At 46.3% G+C, this 24917-nt stretch overlaps 2 protein-coding genes across 3 annotated transcripts in view; both read left to right on the forward strand.

The window, feature by feature from the left end:
• The window catches only part of LOC115083510 (zinc finger protein 189-like), a 537273-nt gene that overhangs the window by 481388 nt on the left and 30968 nt on the right, over window positions 1–24917 (forward strand). The window lies entirely within an intron of this gene.
• LOC115083520 (gastrula zinc finger protein XlCGF57.1-like) lies at window positions 1471–19545 on the forward strand. Of its 2 annotated transcripts, none has more exons than XM_029587397.1 (3): window positions 1471–1517; window positions 16821–18275; window positions 18494–19545. In XM_029587397.1, the coding sequence occupies exons 1-2, from the start codon at window positions 1484–1486 to the stop codon at window positions 18266–18268; spliced, it is 1482 nt and encodes a 493-aa protein (XP_029443257.1). In that variant the 5' UTR covers window positions 1471–1483; the 3' UTR covers window positions 18269–18275; window positions 18494–19545. The 2 variants fall into 2 exon arrangements, with proteins under 2 accessions (XP_029443257.1, XP_029443259.1); XM_029587399.1 differs by having other exon boundaries at window positions 1472–1517; window positions 16824–18275.

Below are 24917 nucleotides of genomic sequence, written 5' to 3' on the forward strand. Positions count from 1 at the left end.
GATGTAGTGGAACTAGAGAAGGTACAGAGAAAGGCAACAATAATGATCACAGTGATGGAAGAGCTTCCTCATGAAGGAAGGATAAACGGGTTAGGGGTCTCCTGCACGGAGAGGAGATGACTGAGAGGGGAAATGAGAAATTGTATAAAACCGTGAGGGGAGTGGGACATAACGAGGGGATTGTTATTTACCCTTTCAAATAGTACAAGCACCAGGAGACTTGCCTTGAAAAGATTTCTTTACATTAAAACAAATGGAAAGAAATCTTTTTCAGTCCATGCAGAATTTAACTGTGGGATTTGTTGCCTGAAGATGTGATTAATACCAGTGGCACAGGTGGATTTGAAGAAGGTTGGATGGGTTTGAGGATCGGCTTCTGGGGGTGAGCAACAGGGAAGGGATCTCCCCATTAGGATCTTCCGGTGTTGCCAGATTTGTAGGTAAGAACGCCGGAATCTGCAATCAGACTTGCAAATGAAACCAAATAATTCCTGGAGACCAGAAAGTCACCTACATAAGCTAATATTTTATTATAAGGAGTACAAATATACAAATTACAGCCCTAATCAGCTGCTGGCAGGTGATTAGGCAGGAATATAGATATTTTACATTTAGTAGGGATCGTTAGAGATGGGATAGGTAACCAGAAAGCAAAGTTTGCTCCTTATTATTCTTGCAAGCAGTGCGTCAGGCCTTGCTGGCCGTTGGCCAGACTGCTTCTCGGGGATCAGATGGACGGAGAGGCCAGGGGGTCAGTCTGCACCCATGCTTGCTTTGTGATGATGGTGGCTCCTCCATAGTCTCACAGTCTTTTCTCCCTGGTTACAAGTGATGTATAGACAGGGGAGGCGTATGCTGGGCTGTTTCTCTGAACCTTTCCTCTTGGCCTTGTTGGTTGGAGATGCTCTGCCATTGTTGCGTCTTCACAATGGTCTGAGTCTCCGGTTGCTGTTGGTTCAGTGAATAAGGAAAGGTCTTTGTGAGTCCTTGGAGGTCTGCACATCTTACACATCTTACAATTCCTCTTTCACTGTTCTCAGCTCTTCAGCAGTTTCCCAGCTTCCTTTTCCATGTTTGTCAGTTCTGTACTTAGCATGAGTTGTAACAAAAGTCCATCTCCAGCCAATAGATTTGGACCTGAATCTTATCCCTTGTGTTACTTACAAAATAATAATTGTCTCAAAACTACACAAAGCACAACACCGGGTCTTCCAAGTGACATGGATCCAACACTGTCAGAGGGAGGAGGCTGAGCTCATTGAAAGATTGGTCTGACCCAGCATGGCCTCTCTTATGTTTCTTCAGATAAATATGAGAATAAATCCAGCTGAGATCTGATGCACGCTGAGCCCCTCCTCGTGTCTCTGAGTGTTTCTGGTTTGTGTTTCAGGTGCGGGTGACGTTTGAGGACATCGCTGTCTCTTTCTCCCAGGAGGAGTGGGAGTATTTAGATGAAGGGCAGAAGGAGCTTTACAGGGAGGTGATGAAGGAGAATTATGAGACCCTGATCTCCCTGGGTAAGGATTGCATTATCTGAATCTTTATCAGTCACAGGTCCTGATTTACTGAGAGTCATTTGTGATTTTTATTTCCTCCAGAAATTTCAGAACATAATCAGGAGCTGTCCAGCTCTCCCTCTGCTTTAGGATGGGAGCAGAACGGACCCGAAGACCTCCCTGTGTGTATTCCCGGCTCCCTCCCCTTTATATCAGAGACAGCGCCTCCTCCCGTTCTCTAAGCAGGGCTACAAAAATGGGCTCGTATGGTTTCTCTTCTCCCCCTTAAATGTTCCTGCTTTTTATTGAATTTCCCCTGGGGAAGAGCAGCAGAGGCCTGAATGAAATAAAAGTGCAGAACATCCCATGCTCTTCCCCAGTCTCATTCCCTAATTATTCAATCAGAGAAGCCGATGAGCTTGGAAGGGCCTGACCTACACTCGGTGAGCCCAAGCTTCCCCAGACCCTGAACTCAGCTGACATTTCTCAGTCTTTAACTATAGCAATGATTCACAGATGTCAGAATAACTGAGCTGTGTGGAAAGAGAGCCCACAGCAGAGGAGGATGGACCACGTCGGGCTCTGTGAAGGAGCCTTGGCTATCAGTGCTCGCTGCTGGTGTGTGCTGGTAACGCCCGGATCTCCCGCTTTGTGAAGCTCACGTGCTTTGGATTAGTAACAAGATGAAGGGAGAAGGGGTGAGGCTGACTAGGGGTAAATGGAGGAGGTGGGGGCCCCAGAGAGTGGAGGGTGGAATGAAACCTCGAGGGGTTGTCTGGAAAGGGGGGGGGGGGCGTGATCTGAATGGGAAACCCTACTGATGACTGAACAGAACTCTCAGTGGAGCTCCCAGGGGAGGAATGGGGAGAGGTTTCAGGGGACAGAGGCTGGAGGGGAAAAAGGAAACAAGGAGGAGAAAGGGAAAGGCAGAGAAGAAAGTTAAAACAGGAAGAGGGTGGAGGGAGAGAAGGAAGGAAGGAATAAGAGGGAGAGAGAGGCTAAAGAAGGAAGAAGAATTGGAGGCAGAGGGAGGGATGGAAGGAAGAGGGTGAGAGAGAGGAGTAATGCCCAAAGTGGTATAGTAAAACTGAAAGTGGACAAGGCCATTTATTTATTTATTTAACTTTTTTTTTATATACCGAAATTCATGTAGCAATGTTACATATCAATTCGGTTTACATTATAACATTAACAAGCATGTAAGAATGCGGTTACATCGAACAGGGTGGTAAACTTGGAACAGTAACTGGGGAATAAATTACAACGAATAAATAAAGTAGTGCGAGTTCTACTGAGAGATTGAGTCTAACCTGGCTAAATATCTAGGTGCTTATTGGTTAATTAGTCACTGTACATGGAGCACCTGTTTGGATAGAATAAAGCGGCGATTATTGGCTTAGATTAAAAGCTTGTTCGAATAGCCAAGTTTTGAGTCTCTTTTTAAATGTGATTGGGCAGGGTTCCTTCCGGAGTTCTGGAGGTAGAGAGTTCCACTGCGTGGGGCCCACTGTGGATAGAGATCGTTTATTTAGTGAGGTTTTGATAGGAGGGGCAAGGAGTGTATCTCTATACGCTGCTCTCACCGGTCTTGCGGGTATATGTGGTTGAATAGGTATACTGAGTTCAAGTGGAATGAGGTTGTGTATATATTTGTGTATGATTGTTAGTACTTTGTAGGAGATTCTGAACTTAATTGGGAGCCAGTGAAGGTTTCTCAAGATGGGGATAATATGATTTCTTTTGTTAGACTTAGTCAGGATCTTGGCTGAAGCGTTTTGAAGCATTTGTAAAGGTTTTATGGAGTTAGCTGGGAGGCCAAGAAGAAGGGAATTACAATAGTCAAGTTTTGAGAAAATGATTGCCTAGAGAACCGACCGGTAGTCTTGGAAGTGGAGGAGTGGTCTGAGCCGTTTCAGCACTTGTAGTTTATAGAAGCCATCCTTTGTGGTGTTATTGATGAATCTCTTTAGGTTTAGTTGATTGTCCATGATGACTCCAAGGTTTCTGACTTGAGACGAAAAGGAAGGTTGAATAGTAGGGAAAATGTTTGACATTGCATTGTTACAGTCTTGTGAGATGAGGAGAATTTCAGTTTTATTAGAATTAAGGATTAAATTAAGGCTCAAGAGCAAGTTGTTGATGGATTGGAGGCAGTTGTTCCAGAATTCTAGTGTTTTTTGAAGAGATTCCATAACCGGGATGAATATTTGTATATCGTCTGCGTATATGTAGTGGGTTAGTTTTAGTTTGGAGAGGAGCTGGCAAAGTGGTAGTAGATAAGCGTTGAATAGGGTGGGGGATAAGGATGAGCCTTGACGGACTCCTAGGGAAGAGCGGACTGGGTGTGATTAGTTATTGTTGATTCTGACCTTGTAAAATCTGTTAAGGAGAAAAGATTTGAACCAGCTGAGAGCAGTGCCTTTGATGCCGATGTCAGCTAGCCGGTCCAGAAGTGTTGAGTGTTTCACCGTGTCAAATGTGGCTGATAGGTCGAGAAGAATGTGTAGGCCGGGTTGTTTTTTATCCAGATTCGACAGTATAGTGTCAGTTAGGGAGATTAGGAGAGCTTCTGTGTTTCTGGCTTTTCGGAAGCCGTATTGAGAGGAGGCTAGTATTTTGTTGTCGTCTAAGTACTCCGAAAGTTGTTTATTCACTATTTTTTCTAATATTTTGGAGATGAAGGGGAGTTTGGCAATCGGGCGATAGTTGGCGGGGTTGTCTGGAGACAGGTTGGGTTTTTTCAAGAGGTTTAAGGATTGCGAGTTTCAAAGGGTCAGGAACAGTATCTTGCATTAGTGAACAGTTAATGATGTCGGCAATTGGTTTAGCGACTGTTTTTGAGATGGCAATGAGTAAGTTGGCAGGAATCGCATCTGTGGGGTGCGAGGCAGGTTTGAGCTTCTTTAGGATTGTTTCAATCTCTAAGGAGGAAGTTGGCTCGAATGTTTCCAGACCCGTGTTCTGTTGAATGTTTGAGGAGTAGGCTGGTGGTGGAAGAGGAACATGGTTAACCTTTAAAGGTCTGATCAAGTCTGTGATTTTTTTCTCGAAATATGTGGCTAACTCTGAGGCTTTGCTGGCCGCTTGATCGTCCGGGATTGTCATGGGGGAAGATTTGGTGAGAGTCGAGACGAGGGAGAATAAAGCTTTGGGATCGAAGATGAAGAGTAGAAGGATGAAGGGCATCCATCTCCCAATTAAAAAAAGAAAAGAAAAAAAGAAAAAAAAACAGGGATGGGTTCATGGGCTTATAGGTATTACCAATTATTAGGCTTTTCAATATTTGATGATAGTTAATGTGACTTTCAAGGCATTCTTCACTTTCGGTGCATGTCCGGCATGACTCCTTGCTTCAATGACAGGGGAAAAGAAAAACTGATACTTCACACATTTCCAGCATTGCCCTCTGCTTCATGGCAGAGAGCTATGCTGCCGCTTACCCAACTAATCAAACTTAATATTTCACTTGGAAGCAGCTCCAGCACTGCTCTCTACATTAATGGTGGGGGTGAAAAGGGAATTAGAACATAAGGTTACTAAGAGCCAAGAGAAACAGTTAAGTATGAGAACAAATGTGTGAAGCTTGCTGGGCAGACTGGATGGACCGGTTGGTCTTCTTCTGCCGTCATTTCTATGTTTCTATGTTTCTATGTATTTTCTTTGAGAAAAAATCCCTCTTAGTTTGTAAGATGGATATCCGATAGTGGTGCATGAGGGCTTTGTAGGCTCCCAGATTTGATGAGGAAGGGTTCTTTCGCCATGCATGTTCACATCTTCTAAGTTCTTGTTTCAAGGTTTTGAGTTGAGGGGTGAACCAGGGTTTCCTGTTGTTCGAATTAGAGAGGAGGGCTTTCAAAGTTAATGGGCACATAAGGTCTGCTACATTCTTAGTTATTTTGATCCAGGAGGAAGTGGCTGAATTGGCATCCTTGAGGTCTATTTTGTCCAATGCAGAGGATAGTTGTGGGCTGAGAGATTCTGGGTTGCATAACTTTCTGAAATGGACTGAGGTTTTTTGTGTTGGAGTGGGGATGGGTTGGGTGAGCTTGAGAGTAGTGGAGATCAATCTATGGTCCGACCAGGGGACTGGGGAGCAGGTCGTGGATGAGGCAGTGGTGAGGCTTTCATTTATGAAAATTAAATCCAGTGTGTGTCCTGCTTTGTGTGTTGGGTTTTTAATAATTTGTTTGAAACCCATAATAATTTTAATAATTTGTTTGAAATTCTGCCATGGGGCAGGATGAGGAACATTGCAGGATACTAAGGGAGTTCAATGATGTGCTTGCGGCTCCGCTGAAAGACCTGTTCAATAGATCCCTGGAAACGAGAGCGGTGCCACGAGATTGGAGAAGAGCGGTTGTATTCCTGCTTCATAAGAGGAGGCGGGAACTACCGGCCAGTTAACTTCACCTCGGTGGTGGAAAATTAATGGAGACTCTGCTGAAGGAAAGGATAGTGAAGAACTACATTTCATAGCATCCAATCAGAAGAATCCAGAACAAGTGGGTTATGCACCTCTACCAGCAGATGGAGACTGAGCCAACTGACCTCACAGTATTGTTAAAACCTTGACACTTACCCCGCATGGTTTCCTCCCCAGCCTTTCAGTTTCAAAACATAACGTTTAGGCAGAAACCGAATGGAACGAGATAGTGTTTCCTCCAGGAAGTAAAAGGAGCCGATTACAGAATATACTGTTTATCGTGCAATGCCGTTTGCTCATCATTTTCAATTTGCATTAGACTTTTATACACTGTTAAACATGGCTCACACAATTTTCTCCTCTCTCATTCCTTACATTTGCTGGTACTTTTCCTTCATGCGCCTCTCAGGCTTCAACAAGGGCTGATCCTCCACGAGGATCCAACTCTATTCTCTCTTACGGTCTGGCCATTGAGAGGGCTCGCCTGAGAGAGAGCGGATTAGCGGGGGCGGTAATTGACACCCTACTCCGAGCACGCAAGTTCTCCACATCTATGACATACATAAGGATTTGGAGAGTATTCAAAGCCTGGTGCGAGAACCACGACATCATACCTCGCTCAGTCAAAATTCCTGCGGTCTTGGAATTCCTACAGAGCGGCCTACAGAAGGGATTGTCCCTAATCTCCATCAAGGTACAGGTGGTTGTCTTGTCATGCTACGGAACCAAGAGTGAGAGTGGCAGCATAGCCTCTCACCTGGATGTTTCACGCTTCCTGAAAGAAGTTAAGCAGATCCAACCACCCCTAAAGTGACCGGTACCACTTTGGAACCTCAACCTGGTCCTGGATTTCTTAGCAGGAGCCTCTTTCAGACCTCTCCGCAGCCTGTCTCTCTGACTATTAACACTGAAAACAGCCTTCCTGCTGGCAGTGTGTTCAGTCCGTCGTATATCCGAGCTACAAGCACTGTCCTGTTGTGAGCCGTTTCTCAGGCTCACCCCGGGAACCATCCAGTTACACATGGTTCCTTCGTTCCTCCCCAAAGTGGTGTCTCACTTCCATCTTAACCAAACCATCTTGCCACCATCACCAGATGAACAGAAGAATTCGGAAGAGGCCAGAAGTCTACGCCATCTCAACGTCGGCAGACTCCTATCCAGATACCTGGAAATGTTGGAATCCGTACAAACGACGGACCATCTGTTCGTCCTTCACAGCGGGAAGAAGCAAGGGGAAACGGCCTCGCGAGCAACCATACCCACTGGATCAAAGAAGTCATCAAGGCAGCCTACGTAGAAGCAGGCAAGACGCCGCCTCTACAAGTCAAGGCCCATTCTACTAGAGCCCAGGCAGTGTCCTGGGCAGAAACCAAGATGCTGTCACCCGCCGAGATCTGCAGGGCGGCGACATGGTCCTCCATCCACACCTTTTCCAGGTTTTACCGCCTGGATGTTCAGACTCGGGAGGATACAGCATTCGCAAGGGCAGTACTAAGTGGGTCACGGGCAGCCTCCCACCCGGTTCGGGAATAGCTTTTATACATCCCATTGGTCCTGAGTCCATCTGCTACACGCTAGGAAATGGAGAAATTACTTGCCTGCTAATTTCGTTTTCCTTAGTGTAGACAGATGGACTCAGCATCCTACCCACGGATGCCATTACTCATGGAATCCTCGGGGGACATCCCTGGGAGCGAATGATTCAAGGGTAAGCCATGATTTCCTTCATCTCGGACACCCACCCTACCAGCTGTTGCCATTTCCCGGTTGAGGGCACTGGTGGTCTCCAGCTATAGCCAATCCAACCGAATCAAGTTAACCAAGTTATGAAGTTAATCAAGTTATTCAAATTAGTCAGTTACACATATATCTGAATATGTCAGTTACACATATATCTGAATATGTTTTTTGTATCTAACAATCTGCTATAAGTTAGATGTATCCTATACGCTGCTGTAAATAAGTTGTAGTTTATAACTTGCTTTAAATAATTTCATCTCTGCATTTACTTTGCTGTAAATAATTTCTTTTCCTCAATTAAGGTTACTCTTCTCTATCTTCTATGCTGCTATATCCCTTCTTCCTCTCTGTCTATCTCCCCCCCCCCCCCCTTCTTGCCTGCTCCCTCACCCGCTCCCTGTTTATTGTAATTTCCTCCTTTCTTAAGTTTTATTGTAAACCGGTGTGATGTGCCCCACGAACGCCGGTATATTAAAAGCTGTTAAATAAATAAAATAAATATCCACAATGCTTTCGGAGGAAAATACGGAAGAGCTGCACTTCCTGCAGGGGTATATGTATTAGGGCTGACGTCAGATTGAAATCTGATCCGTCTCCAACTGCTATCAGGAGTACACTATACCCACTGGTCCTGAATCCATCTGTCTACACTAATGAAAAAGAAATTATCAGGTAAGTAATTTCTCCATTGTAACTTCCTCCTCCTAGGCCTCCCAACCTCTACCATTAAACCCCTACAATTGTTACAGAATGCTACAGCTAGAATTCTCACCAATACACGCAAGAAAGACCGCCTTACTCCCATTCTAAGAGATCTCCACTGGCTCCTTATTGCCTTGAGAATTCAATACAAAAGCTTATCTCTTATTTACAAGGCACTAGTCAATGAAAGCATACAATGGCTACAGGACTCACTTTGCTTCCATACTTCCACCAGATCCGCCTACCAAGGAACCCTCCACACACCCTCCCCCAAACTCTCACACCTCTCCTTCACAAGGGACAGAGCATTCTCGATAGCAGGTCCCTCACTTTGGGAAGCAATGCCCCCCGGACCTCCACATAGACCCATGCACACAGAAATTTAAAAAAAAATTAAAAACATGGCTCTTCCAACAAGCCTTCGACTAACACCCCTCCACTTATTCTCTACTGCGTATCTATGTTTTCTCACAGGACAAGCAGGATGGTAGTCTTCACATATGGGTGACATCTCAGGATGGAGCCCAATCACGGAAAACTTCTGTCAAAGTTTCCAGAACTTTGACTGGCCCCTACTGGGCATGCCCAGCATGGCACTAACCCTGCAGCCAGCAGGGGTCCCCCTTCAGTCTTCTTTTTGCTGCGCAGCAGTAGCCTCATGGTTTAGGAGCTCTGAAGAGATTCCTGACAGGAATTTTCCTCACGGACTTAATTAAAATTAAATTGCCCCACAGAGGTCCCTCCTCTATCTTTTCTCAGTCCGCGGTACTCCGGTAAGTTTTTCACCGTTTTTCGTCGATTACCGTCTAGTTTGGCCCTCGCGGCCTACTGGCCGTCGGCCGTATCGCGACTCGATTTTCCTATGGCCATGGCGACGGGTTTTCGTCGGTGCCTGGACTGTACTCCCATCATGTCTATCACAGACCCTCATAGAGTCTGTGTATTGTGTTTAGGTTGTGAGCACGATGTCCTGACTTGCACCAAATGTGCCCTCATGACACCTAAAGGTCGCAAAGCCAGAATGGAGAAGATGGGACTCCTTTTCCGTGCTCACACCCAGATGCCGTCCATCGCATCGACGTCTTCGGAACCGCACTGTCGAAGTCGCACCACCATCGACAATTATCCAGTGACCGCCCGCCATCGACGTCTCCACGGCCATCCCCTCAAGATCGAGGGGATCGTAGGGAGAAACATCGCCACCGGCATCGTAAGTCTCGGACCGTCAAGGGAGCGAAATCATCGACCTCGCCACCGTCCGAGCCTCCATCGAAGAAGCCCCGGCCAGGAACGGCACAGTCTACTCCTGCGACCGGGACATCGAGGCCACCTTCACCCAATCAGGGTTTGGGAGTCGCAATTCCGCCTGTAAAGGTGGTCCCTCCGACTGTGCCTCAGCCTCCCTCTTCCATCACGGAGCCAGGTCTAGTTACCCCAGGTCTCCGGGAAGAACTGGACTGGCTGGTCCAGGAGGCCATCGACAAGATGATGCAACGACTCCAGGTCCCTCTGGCACAGACACCGGCACCGCGAGTGGAACCGGTCACTGACCCGATTCCAGCAGAGCTGGCCCCGCTGCTATCCCGGATGGAGGTGCTCATGATGGCCCTTCTACCGGTGATTCCTGGGTCTCCGATGGCTCCGGTGAGCTCCCCGATGACAGCTTCATCGGGAGGAGAAACACCATTCCACATTCCTCCTTCGGGGGTATTGCCTCAACCATCGATGCCATGTCGTCCCTCGCCACTGACTCATCGGGGGCGATACGCACATCGGCGCCACCGATGCCTTCGATGCCGGCACCGATGCCCCCCAGGGGATCTTCGGTGCTCCCGCTGATTCCTTCGATTTTCTCGGAGCCTCAGCCGGGCCCTTCGGGTATCCAACCCCTTTCTCGTCCTACAGGTCAGCCCGCTGATCCTTATGACACTTGGGGTGATGATACATCCACAGACACCGATTTACCTTCACCTCCCTCTCCTACTGAAAGCAGCGTTCTCCAGAGGACCTCTCTTTCATTAATTTTGTGAAGCAAATGTCGGAATTGGTCCCTTTTCAGCTTCAGTCGGAGCAAGATGACAGGCACCAGATGATGGAGCTTCTCCAATTCCTGGATGCCCCTAAAGTGATCACTTCCATTCCCATTCATCAAGTTCTTCTTGACCTCCTCAAAAAGAACTGGGAAAACCCTGGATCCATTGCTCCAGTACACAGAAAGGCTGACTCTACTTTTCTAGTGCAGTCAGCACCTGGCTTTCAAAAACTTCACCTTGACCACCACTCAGTAGTGGTAGAATCAGCTCAAAAGAAAGCAAAAAGGACGAAGCCATACTCCTCCACACCTCCTGTCATTACTCCTCCACACCTCCTGTCAAGGAACACAAGTTCCTAGACAATATTGGTCGACGAGTATTCCAAGGGGCCATGCTCATCTCCAGAATTGCTTCATATCAGCTGTAAATGACCCAATACAATAGGGTCATTTTCAAGCAAATACAGGATTTCTCTGAAACCTTGCCTGACCAATTCCAAGAACATCTTCAAACTCTTGACAACAAGGGTTTTGAGGCAGGAAAGCATGAGATCCGAACAGCTTATGATATCTTTGACACCTCCACTAGAGTGTCTGCAGCTGCCATTTCGGCAAGACGCTGGGCCTGGCTCAAGTCTTCTGACCTTCGCCCAGAAGTACAGGACAGGCTGTCTGACCTGCCCTGTATAGGGGATAATTTATTCGGTGAAAAGATTCAGCAAATAGTTGCTGAATTAAAGGACCATCATGAGACCCTCAAACAGCTCTCATCGATACCTTCTGACTTCCCTTTTAGACAGCCCTTCAAGAAGGACTTTAAGAAGTCATTCTTCTGCCCAAGGAAGTACTATCCCCCACCAACAAGATCCCGAGTTATGAGGCCTTATCAAAAATCTCAGCCTCGCCCGCCCCGGAAGCAAAAGCCACAAGCAGCTCCCCAGCCAGGGCCTGCTTCAGGTTTTTGACTTTCACTCGGAGAGCAGCAACCTGATCCCTCTGCCAGGCATACCAGTGGGAGGTCGATTAGGCCACTTTCAAGGAATGTGGCACTCAATCACAACCGACCAATGGGTGCTAGCAATCATTGCTCAGGGTTACCACCTGAACTTCCTTACTCTTCCACCGGACTCCCCACCTCTACAAGCATGGGGAGTAACCGACCACTCTGTCCTTCTGGAGCAAGAGGTTTCCTTTCTTCTCCAGTTAAGAGCAATAGAACCCGTTCCTCTTTCACAACAAGGCCTAGGGTTCTATTCCCGGTACTTTCTGATCCCCAAAAAATCAGGAGGACTTCGTCCAATTCTGGACCTATGTGCCCTCAACAAGTACCTCCTATGGGAAAAGTTCAAGATGGTAACCTTGGGCTCGCTTCTACCTCTTCTACAAAGAGGAGACTGGCTCTGTTCTCTGGACCTCCAGGACGCATACACCCACATTGCGATAGCTCCAGCTCATCGCAAATACCTCTGGTTTTTAGTAGGCCCAAGGCACTATCAATACCGGGTGCTCCCATTCGGCCTAGCATCGGCACCACGTGTCTTTACCAAATGTCTCGTAGTTGTCGCAGCCTTTCTCAGGAAAGAAGGTGTTCACATCTACCCCTATCTGGACGACTGGTTAATCAGGGCCCCAACCCAGCAAGTCGCTCGGTCGTCCCTGAATCTGACCCTGCACACTCTAATTTCTCTAGGATTTCTCATCAATTATGAGAAATCCTATTTAGTCCCATCTCAAACCTTTATCCTTCATTGGGGCAGACTTGTACACCTTACAGGCAAAAGCCTTTCTACCTCAACAGCGAGTGCAGACCCTTGTGTCTCTAGCCCACCAGTTGCAGTCTCAGTATACAGCAACAGCTCGCCAATTCCTCGTCCTGCTGGGACACATGGCGTCCTCAGTCCATGTTATGCCAATGGCCCACCTGCCCATGAGAGTCATGCATTGGACTCTGAGGTCACAATGGATTCAAGCAATTCAGCCTCTGTCAACCATTGTCCACATCACCGACGCACTCCGTCTATCTCTCGCCTGGTGGAAAGATCAGAACAATCTCCTCCAGGGATTGCCTTTTCATCTACCAGATCCTCAACTCATTCTCACCACCGATGCTTCCAACCTCAGCTGGGGAGCTCATGTGAACGATCTACAGCCACAAGGATCTTGGTCTCCAGAGGAAGCCAAACACCAGATAAATTTCCTGGAGCTTCGAGCAATCCGAAATGCTCTCAGGGCTTTTCAGGATTACCTATCAAATCACGTCATCCTGATTCAGACGGACAATCAGGTGGCCATGTGGTACATCAACAAACAGGGCGGCACAGGCTCCTTCCTTCTGTGTCAGGAAGCTGCGCAGATTTGGGCGGAAGCGCTCTCCAGCTCGATGTACCTCAGGGCCACCTACTTGCCGGGAGTGAACAATGTCTTGGCAGACAAACTGAGTCGTGTCTTCCAACCGCACGAGTGGTCGCTCAATCCCTCGGTAGCGACCTCACTCTTCCAGCAATGGGGTTATCCCCAAATAGACCTCTTTGCGTCCCCTCAGAACCACAAAGTGGAAAATTACTGCTCCCTCATTCGGAGCGAGCGCTCTCAGCCCAGAGATGCATTCTCCCTCTCGTGGACAACCGGTCTGCTTTATGCATTCCCTCCACTTCCTCTTCTCTTGAAGACTCTCGTGAAGCTACGTCAGGACAAGGGAACCATGATCTTGATAGCACCTCAATGGCCACGCCAAGTGTGGTTTCCCATACTCCAGGATCTCTCCATCTGCAGGCGCATTCCCTTGGGAACGGACCCGCATCTGATCACTCAAAACGACGGGTGCCTACGCCATCCCAGTCTTCCGGCCTTGTCCCTGACGGCATGGATGTTGAAAGGTTAATCCTTCAACCACTTAACCTTTCAGATTCAGTTTCTCGTGTCCTGATTGCTTCAAGGAAGCCTTCCACAAGAAAATCTTATTCCTATAAATGGAAAAGGTTCACATCATGGTGCACCTTGCAATCCCTTGATCCCTTTTCCTGTCCACCAAATTTTTGGACTATCTCTGGCATTTATCGGAATCAGGTCTAAAGACCTCTTCAATCAGAATGCATGTCAGTGCGGTAGCCGCCTTCCATAAAGGTGTCAGAGATGTCCCTATATCGGTACAACCCCTCGTAACACGTTTTCTTAAAGGCTTGCTCCATATCAAACCACCTTTACATCCTCCGGCCCCTTCTTGGGACCTTAATCTGGTTCTCGGTCGGCTAATGAAACTACCTTTCGAACCTCTCCACTCCTGTGACCTTAAATATCTCACATGGAAAGTGATTTTCCTTTTAGCTATCACTTCAGCTCGCAGGGTTAGTTAGTTACAGGCCCTAGTTACCTATCCGCCTTACACTAAACTCCTGCAGGACCGGGCGATACTCCGCACTCGCCTTAAATTTTTGCCTAAGGTAGTTTCGGAGTTTCACATTAATCAATCCATCATACTATCTACCTTCTTTCCCAGGCCCCATTCCAATCCAGGAGAACAGACTCTGCATACCCGAGACTGTAAACGGGCTCTAGCTTTTTATCTAGACCATACAGTTGCCCATAGGAAGAGCACTCAGTTATTCGTCTCTTTCTATCCCAACAAATTAGGGCAACCTGTGGGTAAGCAGACTCTCTCCTCCTGGTTGGTGGACTGCATATCCTTTTGCTATCAGCAAGCAGGCATTCCTTTTCAAGACCGTGTCAAAGCACACTGTGAGGGCCATGGCGACCTCAGTAGCACACCTTCGATCGGTGCCGCTTCCTGACATTTGCAGGGCTGCCACCTGGAGTTCTCTCCACACCTTTGCAGACCACTATTGCTTGGACAAAGCCGGAAGACAGGATTCCATCTTCGGCCAATCTGTCCTGCCTAACCTTTTTCCAACGTGACGTACCCACACCCTTCCGCCTGCCCGGTGGGGTTCAGGATGCCCTCTACCAAATTCCACCCCAGTTGTTGTGCCTGTTGCACGCCGTTGGGTACATTTGGTGCATGTGCGGACATCCTCAGCTTGGTACTCACCCATATGTGAGGACCACCATCCTGCTTGTCCTGTGAGAAAGCAGAGTTGCTTACCTGTAACAGGTGTTCTCACAGGATGTTAGTCCTCACGAAACCCGCCCGCCGCCGCCCCGCAGTGTTGGGTTCGTTTTCTTATTTTATTTTTCAGCACTACCTGTAGCTTTCAAAACAAGACTGAAGGGGGACCCCTGCTGGCTACAGGGTTAGTGCCATGCTGGGCATGCCCAGTAGGAGCCAATCAAAGTTCTGGAAACTTTGACAGAAGTTTTCCGTGATTGGGCTCCATCCTGTGATGTCACCCATATGTGAGGGCTACCATCCTGCTGTCCTGGGAGAACACCTGTTACAGGTAAGCAACATTTGCTAAATTTCTTGACTCTAGCACTACCGCTCAACCTGTACATAGTTTTACTCATACATGTTAATCCTATACCCTCGCCATATTATAAACATGTACTTAGTTTTTAATTATATTTGTTATCCCTATATGTTACCAATTGTTCTATGTAATTGTTTTGCTGCAATATATAAGCGCAATGTTCTTTGTAAACCGCTACGATGTGCAAACGGCTATCGCTATATAAAAGCTTTTAAATAAAGAAATATCCAATCTTGAGACCAGTCCGGTTCACATTTTAACGAAGCTCGGCTGCTTACTTTTGTCATTACTTGTGATTTCGCGATGTCTCCAGCATCTGATCCACAGACAATGGCTTGAATTGTGAAAGTCCCTTCGGACTTCGAGCTCACCAAGGTGCCCTCCCTATCTGGCGTCACGGCTGCTTCCATGGCTCCAACAATTTGTCTTTTCCTCATAAGAACTGGTTCTGCACTGCACCCTAGCCCGCAGAAGTTATAAAGTATCCTCGCTTACACACAATATATAATGTGTGAATAATCTGGTCCCCCACGGCCATGTCTGGGTTCTTCATTTATACAATACTATACCCTGGTGATTTTGACACTGTGCACAACTGATGTGTGCATATGTAAAATAAAACATCTTGGTGCTAACTGTGATTGCTCAGTATAAGTTCTGCCACCCATTATTTTACTGCTAAGTGCTGTTTTAAGACATGAACCGTCTGCATGCACCATTTCAGGTAGAGGATCCCCGGCACCGACCTGGACCGCTTGGCCCATTGGAGCAGACCTTGGGGGTGAGGGAGCAGCTTTGGTCCGGCCTGCAGCTGGTGCTGGTCTGGATCTAGGCATCAGGTCTGAAGAAACGGATGCTTATATTTGTGCCCATTGCATTTATTTACGCAGCCTCTCATTTAAATACTGCATTAGGCTCCCAGAGGCAGTGACTACTTACTTTTTACTGCCTCGGTCTATAAATGGGAGCCTCCCATTTTAAGTGATTCTGGGGATGAATTAGAGGATTGATTTTTTACCATCACATTGCTGTTGGTCTCCTCTTTTATTTATTTATTGGTTTTTATATACCGACATTCATCAGGGATATCACATCGGTTTACACTGTAACATTAACTTACGCATGCAATGCGTTTTACATGGAACAGGAAAGGGTAATTAGACATCAAAAAATGCAACTGCAACTGGGGGAACTAATTACAAAAGAGAGCTGCAGAACTTTATACAAGGATTAAATACATTTATTATATACATTGAGCTGTATAATTTATATACAAGGGTTATATAACGTCCAAGTCTATAAAGGGAAAATGAATAATTTGAGTTAATCATTGTGTAACCTTGCAGGAGGTATGACCGTAACAGGAAAGGAAAGGATGAGAAGGGGCCAGCTGTGAAGGTGGAGAGCTGGAGGGGGGAAAGGATGTCTGAGGTGGGCAGGAGCGGAGGCTAATTGGTGCTAGGTGTAGGCATTAGTTCACTTAAGACTTTACTCAGATGGGCCTGGGTTAGTGGCAAGTTCTGCAGCGCTGATGGCCCTGGGTTTGATTCTCATCTCAGGACCGCTGCTCCCCAGCTTCACTGCAGAGGTGGCGTTCAGAGATATTGGGAAAAGGAGCCCCAGTCATCCTGAAATGGTGACCCGTAGTGCTTAGAGAAAGGGTCCTCATCAGCTGGAGGTGGCCATGGGGTGTAGTCCGGAGCCAAGGACGATCAATGCACTGCCTGGGCTGAGTTGAGAACCAGCAGAGCCGGCAATGAAGGCTCGTGGGAACTTTTATCCCAATGGTGGCCGGTTCTGATTAAGCTGAAAGTCTAAACGAGGAGAGGGAAACCGCCGAGCCACAACATCACACTTCCACATGACTTCACAGAATCTTTTCATCAATCCACCTGCAATTCTGTAAATATTAGAGATCCCCATGTGCTTAATGTGTGATCCCTGGTTACTGGACACTTTCCTTACTCGTTAATACACAATTAATGCTTTCTCTTTATATCCAGCAGATGGAGAAGTCAGACAGGAAGGGGAGAAGAAGGAGAATCGAAAAGAACATCCTACAAAAGTGGAACTGATCCCAAAAGAATCAGGAAATGCCTCTGAGAATGTTGCCCAGGGGAGTAAGAAGAGAAAAATTAGAAAACAAAATCAGGAATCAGAGGAGAAGCCGAGCGACGCTGCAGGAGCCTCGCCGGATGCAGTCCCTGAGTGTGAGGGAAGGGACGTGGAGCTCACAGATATCCCTGAGCACCAGAGCCACCCGAGAGCAGAGAGACCCTTCCAAAGTACTAGTGATCACATGACTTCTGACCACCACCAGAGAAAAGGGAAAGAGAAGAAACCCTTAGTGTTTGTAAGCAGTGGGAAAAAGACAGGAAGAAAACCACTTTTTAGTGGAGCGAGACTATTTAAATGTACTGAGTGTAGTAAAGCCTTCAGGTGGCAGTCATATCTCATAAGACACCAGAAAATCCACACTGGGGAGAGACCTTTTAAATGCCCTGAATGCAGTAAAAGCTTTAATCAGAAGGCACACCTCATAAACCACCAGAAAACCCACACAGTGGAGAGACCATTTACATGCCGTGAATGTAGTAAAACCTTCACATGGAAGAGAAGCCTCATAATCCACCAGAAAATCCACACAGGAGAGAGGCCATTTAAATGTACTGAGTGTGATAAAACCTTCACGCAGACGAGACACCTCATAAGCCACCAGAAAATCCACACAGGAGAGAGACCATTTAAATGTACTGAGTGTAGTGAAACATTCATATGGAAGATAACTCTCATGAAACACCAGAAAATGCACGCAGCAGAGAGACCATTTAAATGCACTGGGTGTAGTAAAGCCTTCATATGGAAGTCAGGTTTCATAAACCACCAGAAAATCCACACAGGAGAGAGGCCATTTAAATGTACTGAGTGTGATAAAACCTTCAGGCAGAAGGGACACCTCATAAACCACCAGAAAAGCCACACAGGAGAGAGACCATTTAAATGTACTGAGTGTAGTAAATCCTTCACGTGGAAGAGAGACCTCATAAACCACCAGAAAAGCCACACAGGAGAGAGACAATTTAAATGTACTGAGTGTAGTAAAACCTTCATACTGAAGACAAGCCTCATAATGCACCAGAAAATCCACACAGGAGAGAGACCATTTAAATGTACTGAATGTAGTAAAACCTTCAAACAGAAGAAAGATCTCAGAAGACACCAGAAACTCCACACAGGAGAGAGACCTTTTAAATGCCCTGAATGCAGTAAAAGCTTTAAGCGGAAGACAAGCCTCATTCGCCACCAGAAAATCCATACACGGGAGAGAGCATTTCAATGCACTGAGTGTAGTAAAGCCTTCATATGGCAGACAGGTCTCATAAACCACCAAAAAAACCATGCTGGAGAGAGACCATTTAAATGCACTGAATGCAGTAAAGCCTACATATAGAAGCCAGATTTATTTATTTATTTATTTAGGGTTTTTATATACCGACATTCTCGATATACATATCAAATCAAGTCGGTTTCCATATAACAAAACTGTCGTCGGTAAGGCGTTACATTAAACATGGTAAAGGTAAAGGGAGTACATTAAACAATAGACAAAGTATTGAACAGAGAACGTGCAGCATAACATTAAACAATCAACAAATTATTGAACAAAAGAACGTAGATCTCAGAAAACACCAGAAAATCCACACAGAGGCGAGACCATTTAAATGCACTGAGTGTAGTAAAACCTTCACTCGGCAGACACATCTCATACACCACCAGAAAATCCACACAGGAGAGAGACCATTTAAATGTACTGAATGTACTAAAAGCTTCACTTGGAAGCCAGCCCTCCAAAAGCACAAGAAAATCCATACAGGGGAGAGACCTTTTTCATGCAGGGAGTGTAGTAAAGCCTTCATGTGGAAGTCAGATCTCATAAATCACCAGAAAACCCACAGGGCGGAGAGACCATTTATATGCACTGAGTGTAGTAAAACATTCAAAAGGAAGGGAGATCTCATAGACCACCAGAAAATCCGCAAAGGAGAGAGACCATTTAAATGCGCTGAGTGTAGTAAAGCCTTAATGGGGAAGACAGCTCTCAGAAAACACCAGAAACTCCACACAGGAGAGAGACCATTTAAATATACTGAGTGTAGTAAAACCTTCACTCGGCAGAGAGACCTCATACACCACCAGAAAATCCACACAGGTGAGAGACCATTTAAATGCACTGAGTGTAGTAAAACCTTCATATGGAAGACAACCCTCATGAACCACCAGAAAACCCACACAGTGGAGAGACCATTTACATACCGTGAATGTAGTAAAACCTTCACATGGAAGAGAAGCCTCATAATACACCAAAAAATCCACACAGGAGAGCCGATTTAAATGTACTGAGTGTAGTAAAACCTTCATATGGAAGATAACTCTCATGAAACACCAGAAAATGCACACAGCGGAGAGACCATATAAATGCACTGAGTGTAGTAAAGCCTTCAAATGGAAGTCAGGTTTCATAAGACACCAGAAAATCCATACAGGAGACAGGCCATTTAAATGTACTGAGTGTAGTAAATCCTTCACTCGGAAGAGAGACCTCATAAACCACCAGTGGCCAGTGGTAGGTGTCCATATAAAGAGCAGGTAGTAAAATACTGCACAGAGCGGCAGTAGCCACAGAGGCATTCACGGAGCGGGATGCCAGTGGCCAGTGGTAGGTGTCCACCTTCACGGAGCGGAAGGATGGAGGGCTGTCATCTCCCAATTAAATAAATAATAAAAAAAACCCAGGGATGGGATCCATCAGTTCTAGAGGACGCATATAAAGAGCAGGTAGTAAAACACTGCATGGAGCGGCAGTAGCCACAGAGGCATTAACGGAGCGGGATGCCAGTGGCCGGTGGTAGGTGTCCACCTTCACAGAGTAGAAGGATGAAGGGCATCCATCTCCCAATTAAAAAAAGAAAAGAAAAAAAGAAAAAAAAACAGGGATGGGTTCATGGGCTTATAGGTATTACCAATTATTAGGCTTTTCAATATTTGATGATAGTTAATGTGACTTTCAAGGCATTCTTCACTTTCGGTGCATGTCCGGCATGACTCCTTGCTTCAATGACAGGGGAAAAGAAAAACTGATACTTCACACATTTCCAGCATTGCCCTCTGCTTCATGGCAGAGAGCTATGCTGCCGCTTACCCAACTAATCAAACTTAATATTTCACTTGGAAGCAGCTCCAGCACTGCTCTCTACATTAATGGTGGGGGTGAAAAGGGAATTAGAACATAAGGTTACTAAGAGCCAAGAGAAACAGTTAAGTATGAGAACAAATGTGTGAAGCTTGCTGGGCAGACTGGATGGACCGGTTGGTCTTCTTCTGCCGTCATTTCTAAAAGCCACACAGGAGAGAGACCATTTAAATGTACTGAGTGTAGTAAAACCTTCATACGGAATACAAGCGTCATAATGCACCAGAAAATCCACAAAGGAGAGACCATTTAAATGCACTGAGTGTAGTAAAACCTTCATATGGAAGACAGATCTCAGAAAATCCACACAGGAGAGACCATTTAAATGCACTGAGTGTAATAAAGCCTTCATATGGAGATAGATCTCATAAATCACCAGAAATCCCACACACTGCAGAGACCTTTTCTGTGCAATGAGTGTTGTAAAACATTCAAAAGGAAGGGAAATCTCATAGACCACCAGAAAATCCACACAGGAGAGAGACCATTTAAATGTTCTGAGTGTAGTAAAACCTTCATATGGAGATAGATCTCATAAATCACCAGAAATCCCACACAGTGCAGAGACCTTTTCTGTGCAATGAGTGTTGTAAAACATTCAAAAGGAAGGGAAATCTCATAGACCACCAGAAAATCCACACAGGAGAGAGACCATTTAAATGCACTAAGTGTAGTAAAGCCTTCATGGGGAACACAAACCTCATAAAACACCAGAAAATCCACACTGGGCAGAGGACATTTAAATGTAGAGTGTAGTAAAACCATCAGTTGGAAGAAAAGCCTCATAATCCATCAGAAAGTCCACACTGAAGAGAGATCTTTTTCATGTACTTAATGCAGTAAAAGTTTCAAACAGAAGGCACATCTCTCAGATACCAGAAATTCCACACAAGGGAAAGACCATTTGCATGTATGGTGTGTAGTAAAATACTTAGTCGGAAGGCAAGCCTTACAAAACACCAGAAAATCCACACTAGGGAAAGACCAGTTTAATATTTTCGCACTGCGTGCACATAGCATCCAACACCTCATAGGGATAATAATTTAAAATCGTCGGCTCAGTGTGCTGCGGCAGTCAAAAAAGCAAACAGAATGTTAGGAATTATTAGGAAGGGAATGGTGAATAAAATGGAAAATGTTATGATGCCTCTGTGTTGCTCCATGGTGAGCCCACACCATGAGTACGGTGTACAATTCTGGTCGCTGCATCTCAAAAAAAGATATAATTGCGATGGAGAAGGTACAGAGAAGAGTAAACAAAATGATAAAGGGGATGGAACAGCTCCCCTAAGAGGAAAAGCTAAAAATGTTTGGGCTGTTCAGCTTGGAAAAGAGACAACTGAGGTGAGATATGAGAGGTCTAGAACGGGTAAATGTGAATCAGTTATTTACTCTTTTGGATAAAAGAAGGACTAGGTGGACACTCCATGAAGTTAGCAAGTATCACATTGTGATAGCGGACATGACAGCCTTAGACTGCCTTAAGGGACTGGCTGAGCTATCCGGCCCGGTCCACCTTAAGACAGACAGGAAGGGGATCTTCGGGTGGGGTGTTACCCTGAGGTAGGGCATAAGAGGTGAGGCCCTGAGAGAGAAGAGAAGACCCCAGGAAGAAGAAGGAACCTGTAATTAAGTGATGTGTCTGTTTTGGAAGTTTTTCTTTTGCTTGTCAGTTTGCTGAGGTAAGCAGCCATTTCCTTCTGTTCTGTTTATATACATCTGAAAATTAAACCAGTGAAAAGCAGTCAGCGTGCAGCCTGGTCTGTTCTCCAGCCTACCCCAGTCCCAGGCTGCTCCAAGGGCCTCACAGATTTAAAACTAATCAGAGAAAATTCTTTTTCATTCAACGCACAATTAAGCTCTGGAATTTGTTGTCAGAGGATGAGGTTAGTGCAATTAGTGTAGCTGGGTTTAAAAAAGGTTTGGATAAGTTCTAGGAGGAGAAGTCCATTAACTTCTGTTAATCAAGTTGACTTAGAGAAAAGCCACTGCTATTACTGGCATCAGTAGCGTGGGATCTACTTAGTGTTTGGGTACTTGTCAAGTACTTGTAGCTGTTGTGTTTGAGACATGTTAGTGGACTCTTGGTCGTTGTGGCGATGACTCCTCCTATGGGGAGGGGTCCCGTGGAGAACCACAGCGATAGGCTAAACTCCTAAGTGGACACAGAGGGAAGAAGCGAGGGAAGAAGCTTTATTTGTACAGCAGATGGTGCTGTCTGAGGAGCGGGCAACACTTATAGACTCTGAATATCTCTAGGAATGGCTCCAGACCTGACACAGGATATCAGGTGTCAATTAGCTCTCACCCCGGCTGGGAGAAGTGGGTCGGGTAGTGGTCCACGGAGCGGGGTAACCCGAGAACCCGGTCTCAATGCAAGGAAGGTGGAGACATGTCCGGTAGTGGTCAACAAGCAGAGTATGCCGAGAATCTGGTGGGGTGAAGCAGAGAGAGACTCTGGAGAATTGAGGTACTCAGTGGTTGGAAGTTGAAGCCAAGGTAGAACTTCCTCGGTAGCAATAGAGTCGGTAGTAGGAACTGAGGTCCATAGTGCAGGATACCCAAGGAGAGTGGGAGTGAGAAGGCCCTCGAGGAGCGAGTACCTAGGCTTCCTGCTGGCAGGGTACCTGGGGAGAGAACAGACGACCCCCGAGAAGCGGGTGTCCAGAGTAGTAGAGCGAGGCAAACCCCGGAGGGTGGATAGGAGCGGAAGAGCCCCCGAGGAGCGAGTATCCAGAGCTCTCAGAATCAGCGAATACCCCGGAGAGTAGTAGAAGGAGTTCCAAGCGGGCAGCTTAGAAACGGTCAGAATCAGCTGGACCGTAATCCTTGCTAACTCGTAGCGCAGTTGGTGAGCGGAGGCTAAGAACCCAGAGGTAGTGACGTCATGCGGTGGGGCCGCCCACGAGGTTCCCGCCATGATGCATTCAAAGGTGTGGGTAATGCACACATGCGCACCCTAGGAGACCTCAGGAGGAAACATGGCGAACGCAATCGCCCATGCTGGTTCGGGGACGCCGGAGAGGTCGGCAAACATCAGCGGAAGCAGCCATCTTCCCTAGCGAGGAGCAGAAAGGTAGAAAAGAGGTGAGGCAGAGGGGTTGTAGCCTTGATTGGCCACTGTTGGAAACAGGATGCTGGGCTTGCTGGACCCTTGGTCTGACCCTGTATGGCAGTTTCTTATGTGATTTTATATTGAGAAAACCGCTGCAAAATTATCATGAGTGGACATAATGTACAACGTGTCAGCACGGTGCAAGAAAAAACACATAAGATTTGTGTCCAGTGGTGATAAGTACTCTGCAGGGGTGTTACTCATTGCACTGAATTGACACTTTGAACCTGACATAATAGGTGAACATGGACCTTCTGACACAAGCTCAGAACAGAGTTTGAAAAATGTCTTGGAACAATGACCTTGTGTAAATTTGAAAAACACAAAGGTCATTGGCAACAGCATTTTCAGAGTGGACTTGTTTTGTTTTTCTTATGTATTTTTTCACATCTGTTTATATTTTTTCTACTTGCACAGTGTTTTCATGCTGATGCGGGTTTGAATTTAAAGGGTAATGGAGGGTAATAGGATGTATAGTGAAGTATGTGGTGATTGATTATTGTAGAAATAACACTCGTTATCCTCTGCTTTAAAATATATGTATAGTGGGAGACCATGTGACCCGATGAGCGAGGGACACGCATGTCTGACTCGCTCCTGGTGCCTGGTGCCCGCTCCCAAAAACTCTCTAGAAAACCCACAGTTTCCTGGGACAGCACAGGTAAACTCACCCGTGGCTACTAAAACACCTATCGAGGACTTCCTCGGTCAAAGCAGGGACAGAATGGCCGCAAACCGCAGTGTGATTGAAAAAAAAAATCAGTGAGTAAGTTGGCAGAAAACAAAATGGCCGACGGACCCCCGCGCCTGCGAGAAGCCGAAAACCACGGGGCTTTGGTGGAGGAGGAATCCCGGGCTGTAGTGCTGGCGCGGGAAGGGAAATTTTCTGATCTCCCAAAAGATAGCGGCAGGAAATGAAACATTGAATGTTATTCGGCAACAGGTGGAAGGGACTCAAAATAGAATGTGGTAGTGGAAGCAGAGACACGGGTGTTACAATCAAACAGGGGTACTTCACTTTCAATGTATATCCAGCGTAGCTCTCTGCTTCACTGACGGGAGGAATGAAGAAAAGAGGATTTATATTCTGACAACAACCAAGAAGGTCTGAATGGCACAGGATGGGTAAACAAATAAGCGTGGGAGTAGCTTGCTTGTTGCGGTGGTTACTACCCCGAATCAATTAAGCCTTTTACTTCACTTGGAATACATATCCAGTGCAGCTCACTGCTTCAAAGGCAGGGGGAAATGAAGAAAAGAGGATTAATATTTAGACAACAACCAACAAGGACTGAATTGCACAGGCTGGGTAAACAAATAAGCATGGGAGTAGCTTTCTTATTGCACCACTTACTACCCCTAACCAATTAAGCTTGATACTTCATTTAGATGCAGCTCCAGCACTGCTCTCTACATCAATGGTGGGGGTGGAAGGTAACTAGAACCAAAAAGTTATTAATGAGGGCCAAGAGTAAGAGATAAGTATGAGAAAAAATAAGTGTGGAAGCTTGCTGGGCAGACTGGATGGGCCGTTTGGTCTTCTTCTGTCGACATTTCTATGTTTCTATGTTTAGGGGCAGCTGGAAAAACAGGTTGAGGACTTGGAGGCAAAGGTGGATGACCTGGAGAACAGGTCCCGAAGGAGTAATCTGCGTTTTGTAGGCTTCTCAGAGACCAAAACTGACCAGGAGATTAAAACTCTGCTAGAAGGCTGGCTCCTAAAAGAGCTGGGCC

The sequence above is a fragment of the Rhinatrema bivittatum genome, chromosome 2, assembly GCF_901001135.1.
Source record: "Rhinatrema bivittatum chromosome 2, aRhiBiv1.1, whole genome shotgun sequence".
In the NCBI taxonomy this organism is placed as follows: domain Eukaryota; kingdom Metazoa; phylum Chordata; class Amphibia; order Gymnophiona; family Rhinatrematidae; genus Rhinatrema; species Rhinatrema bivittatum.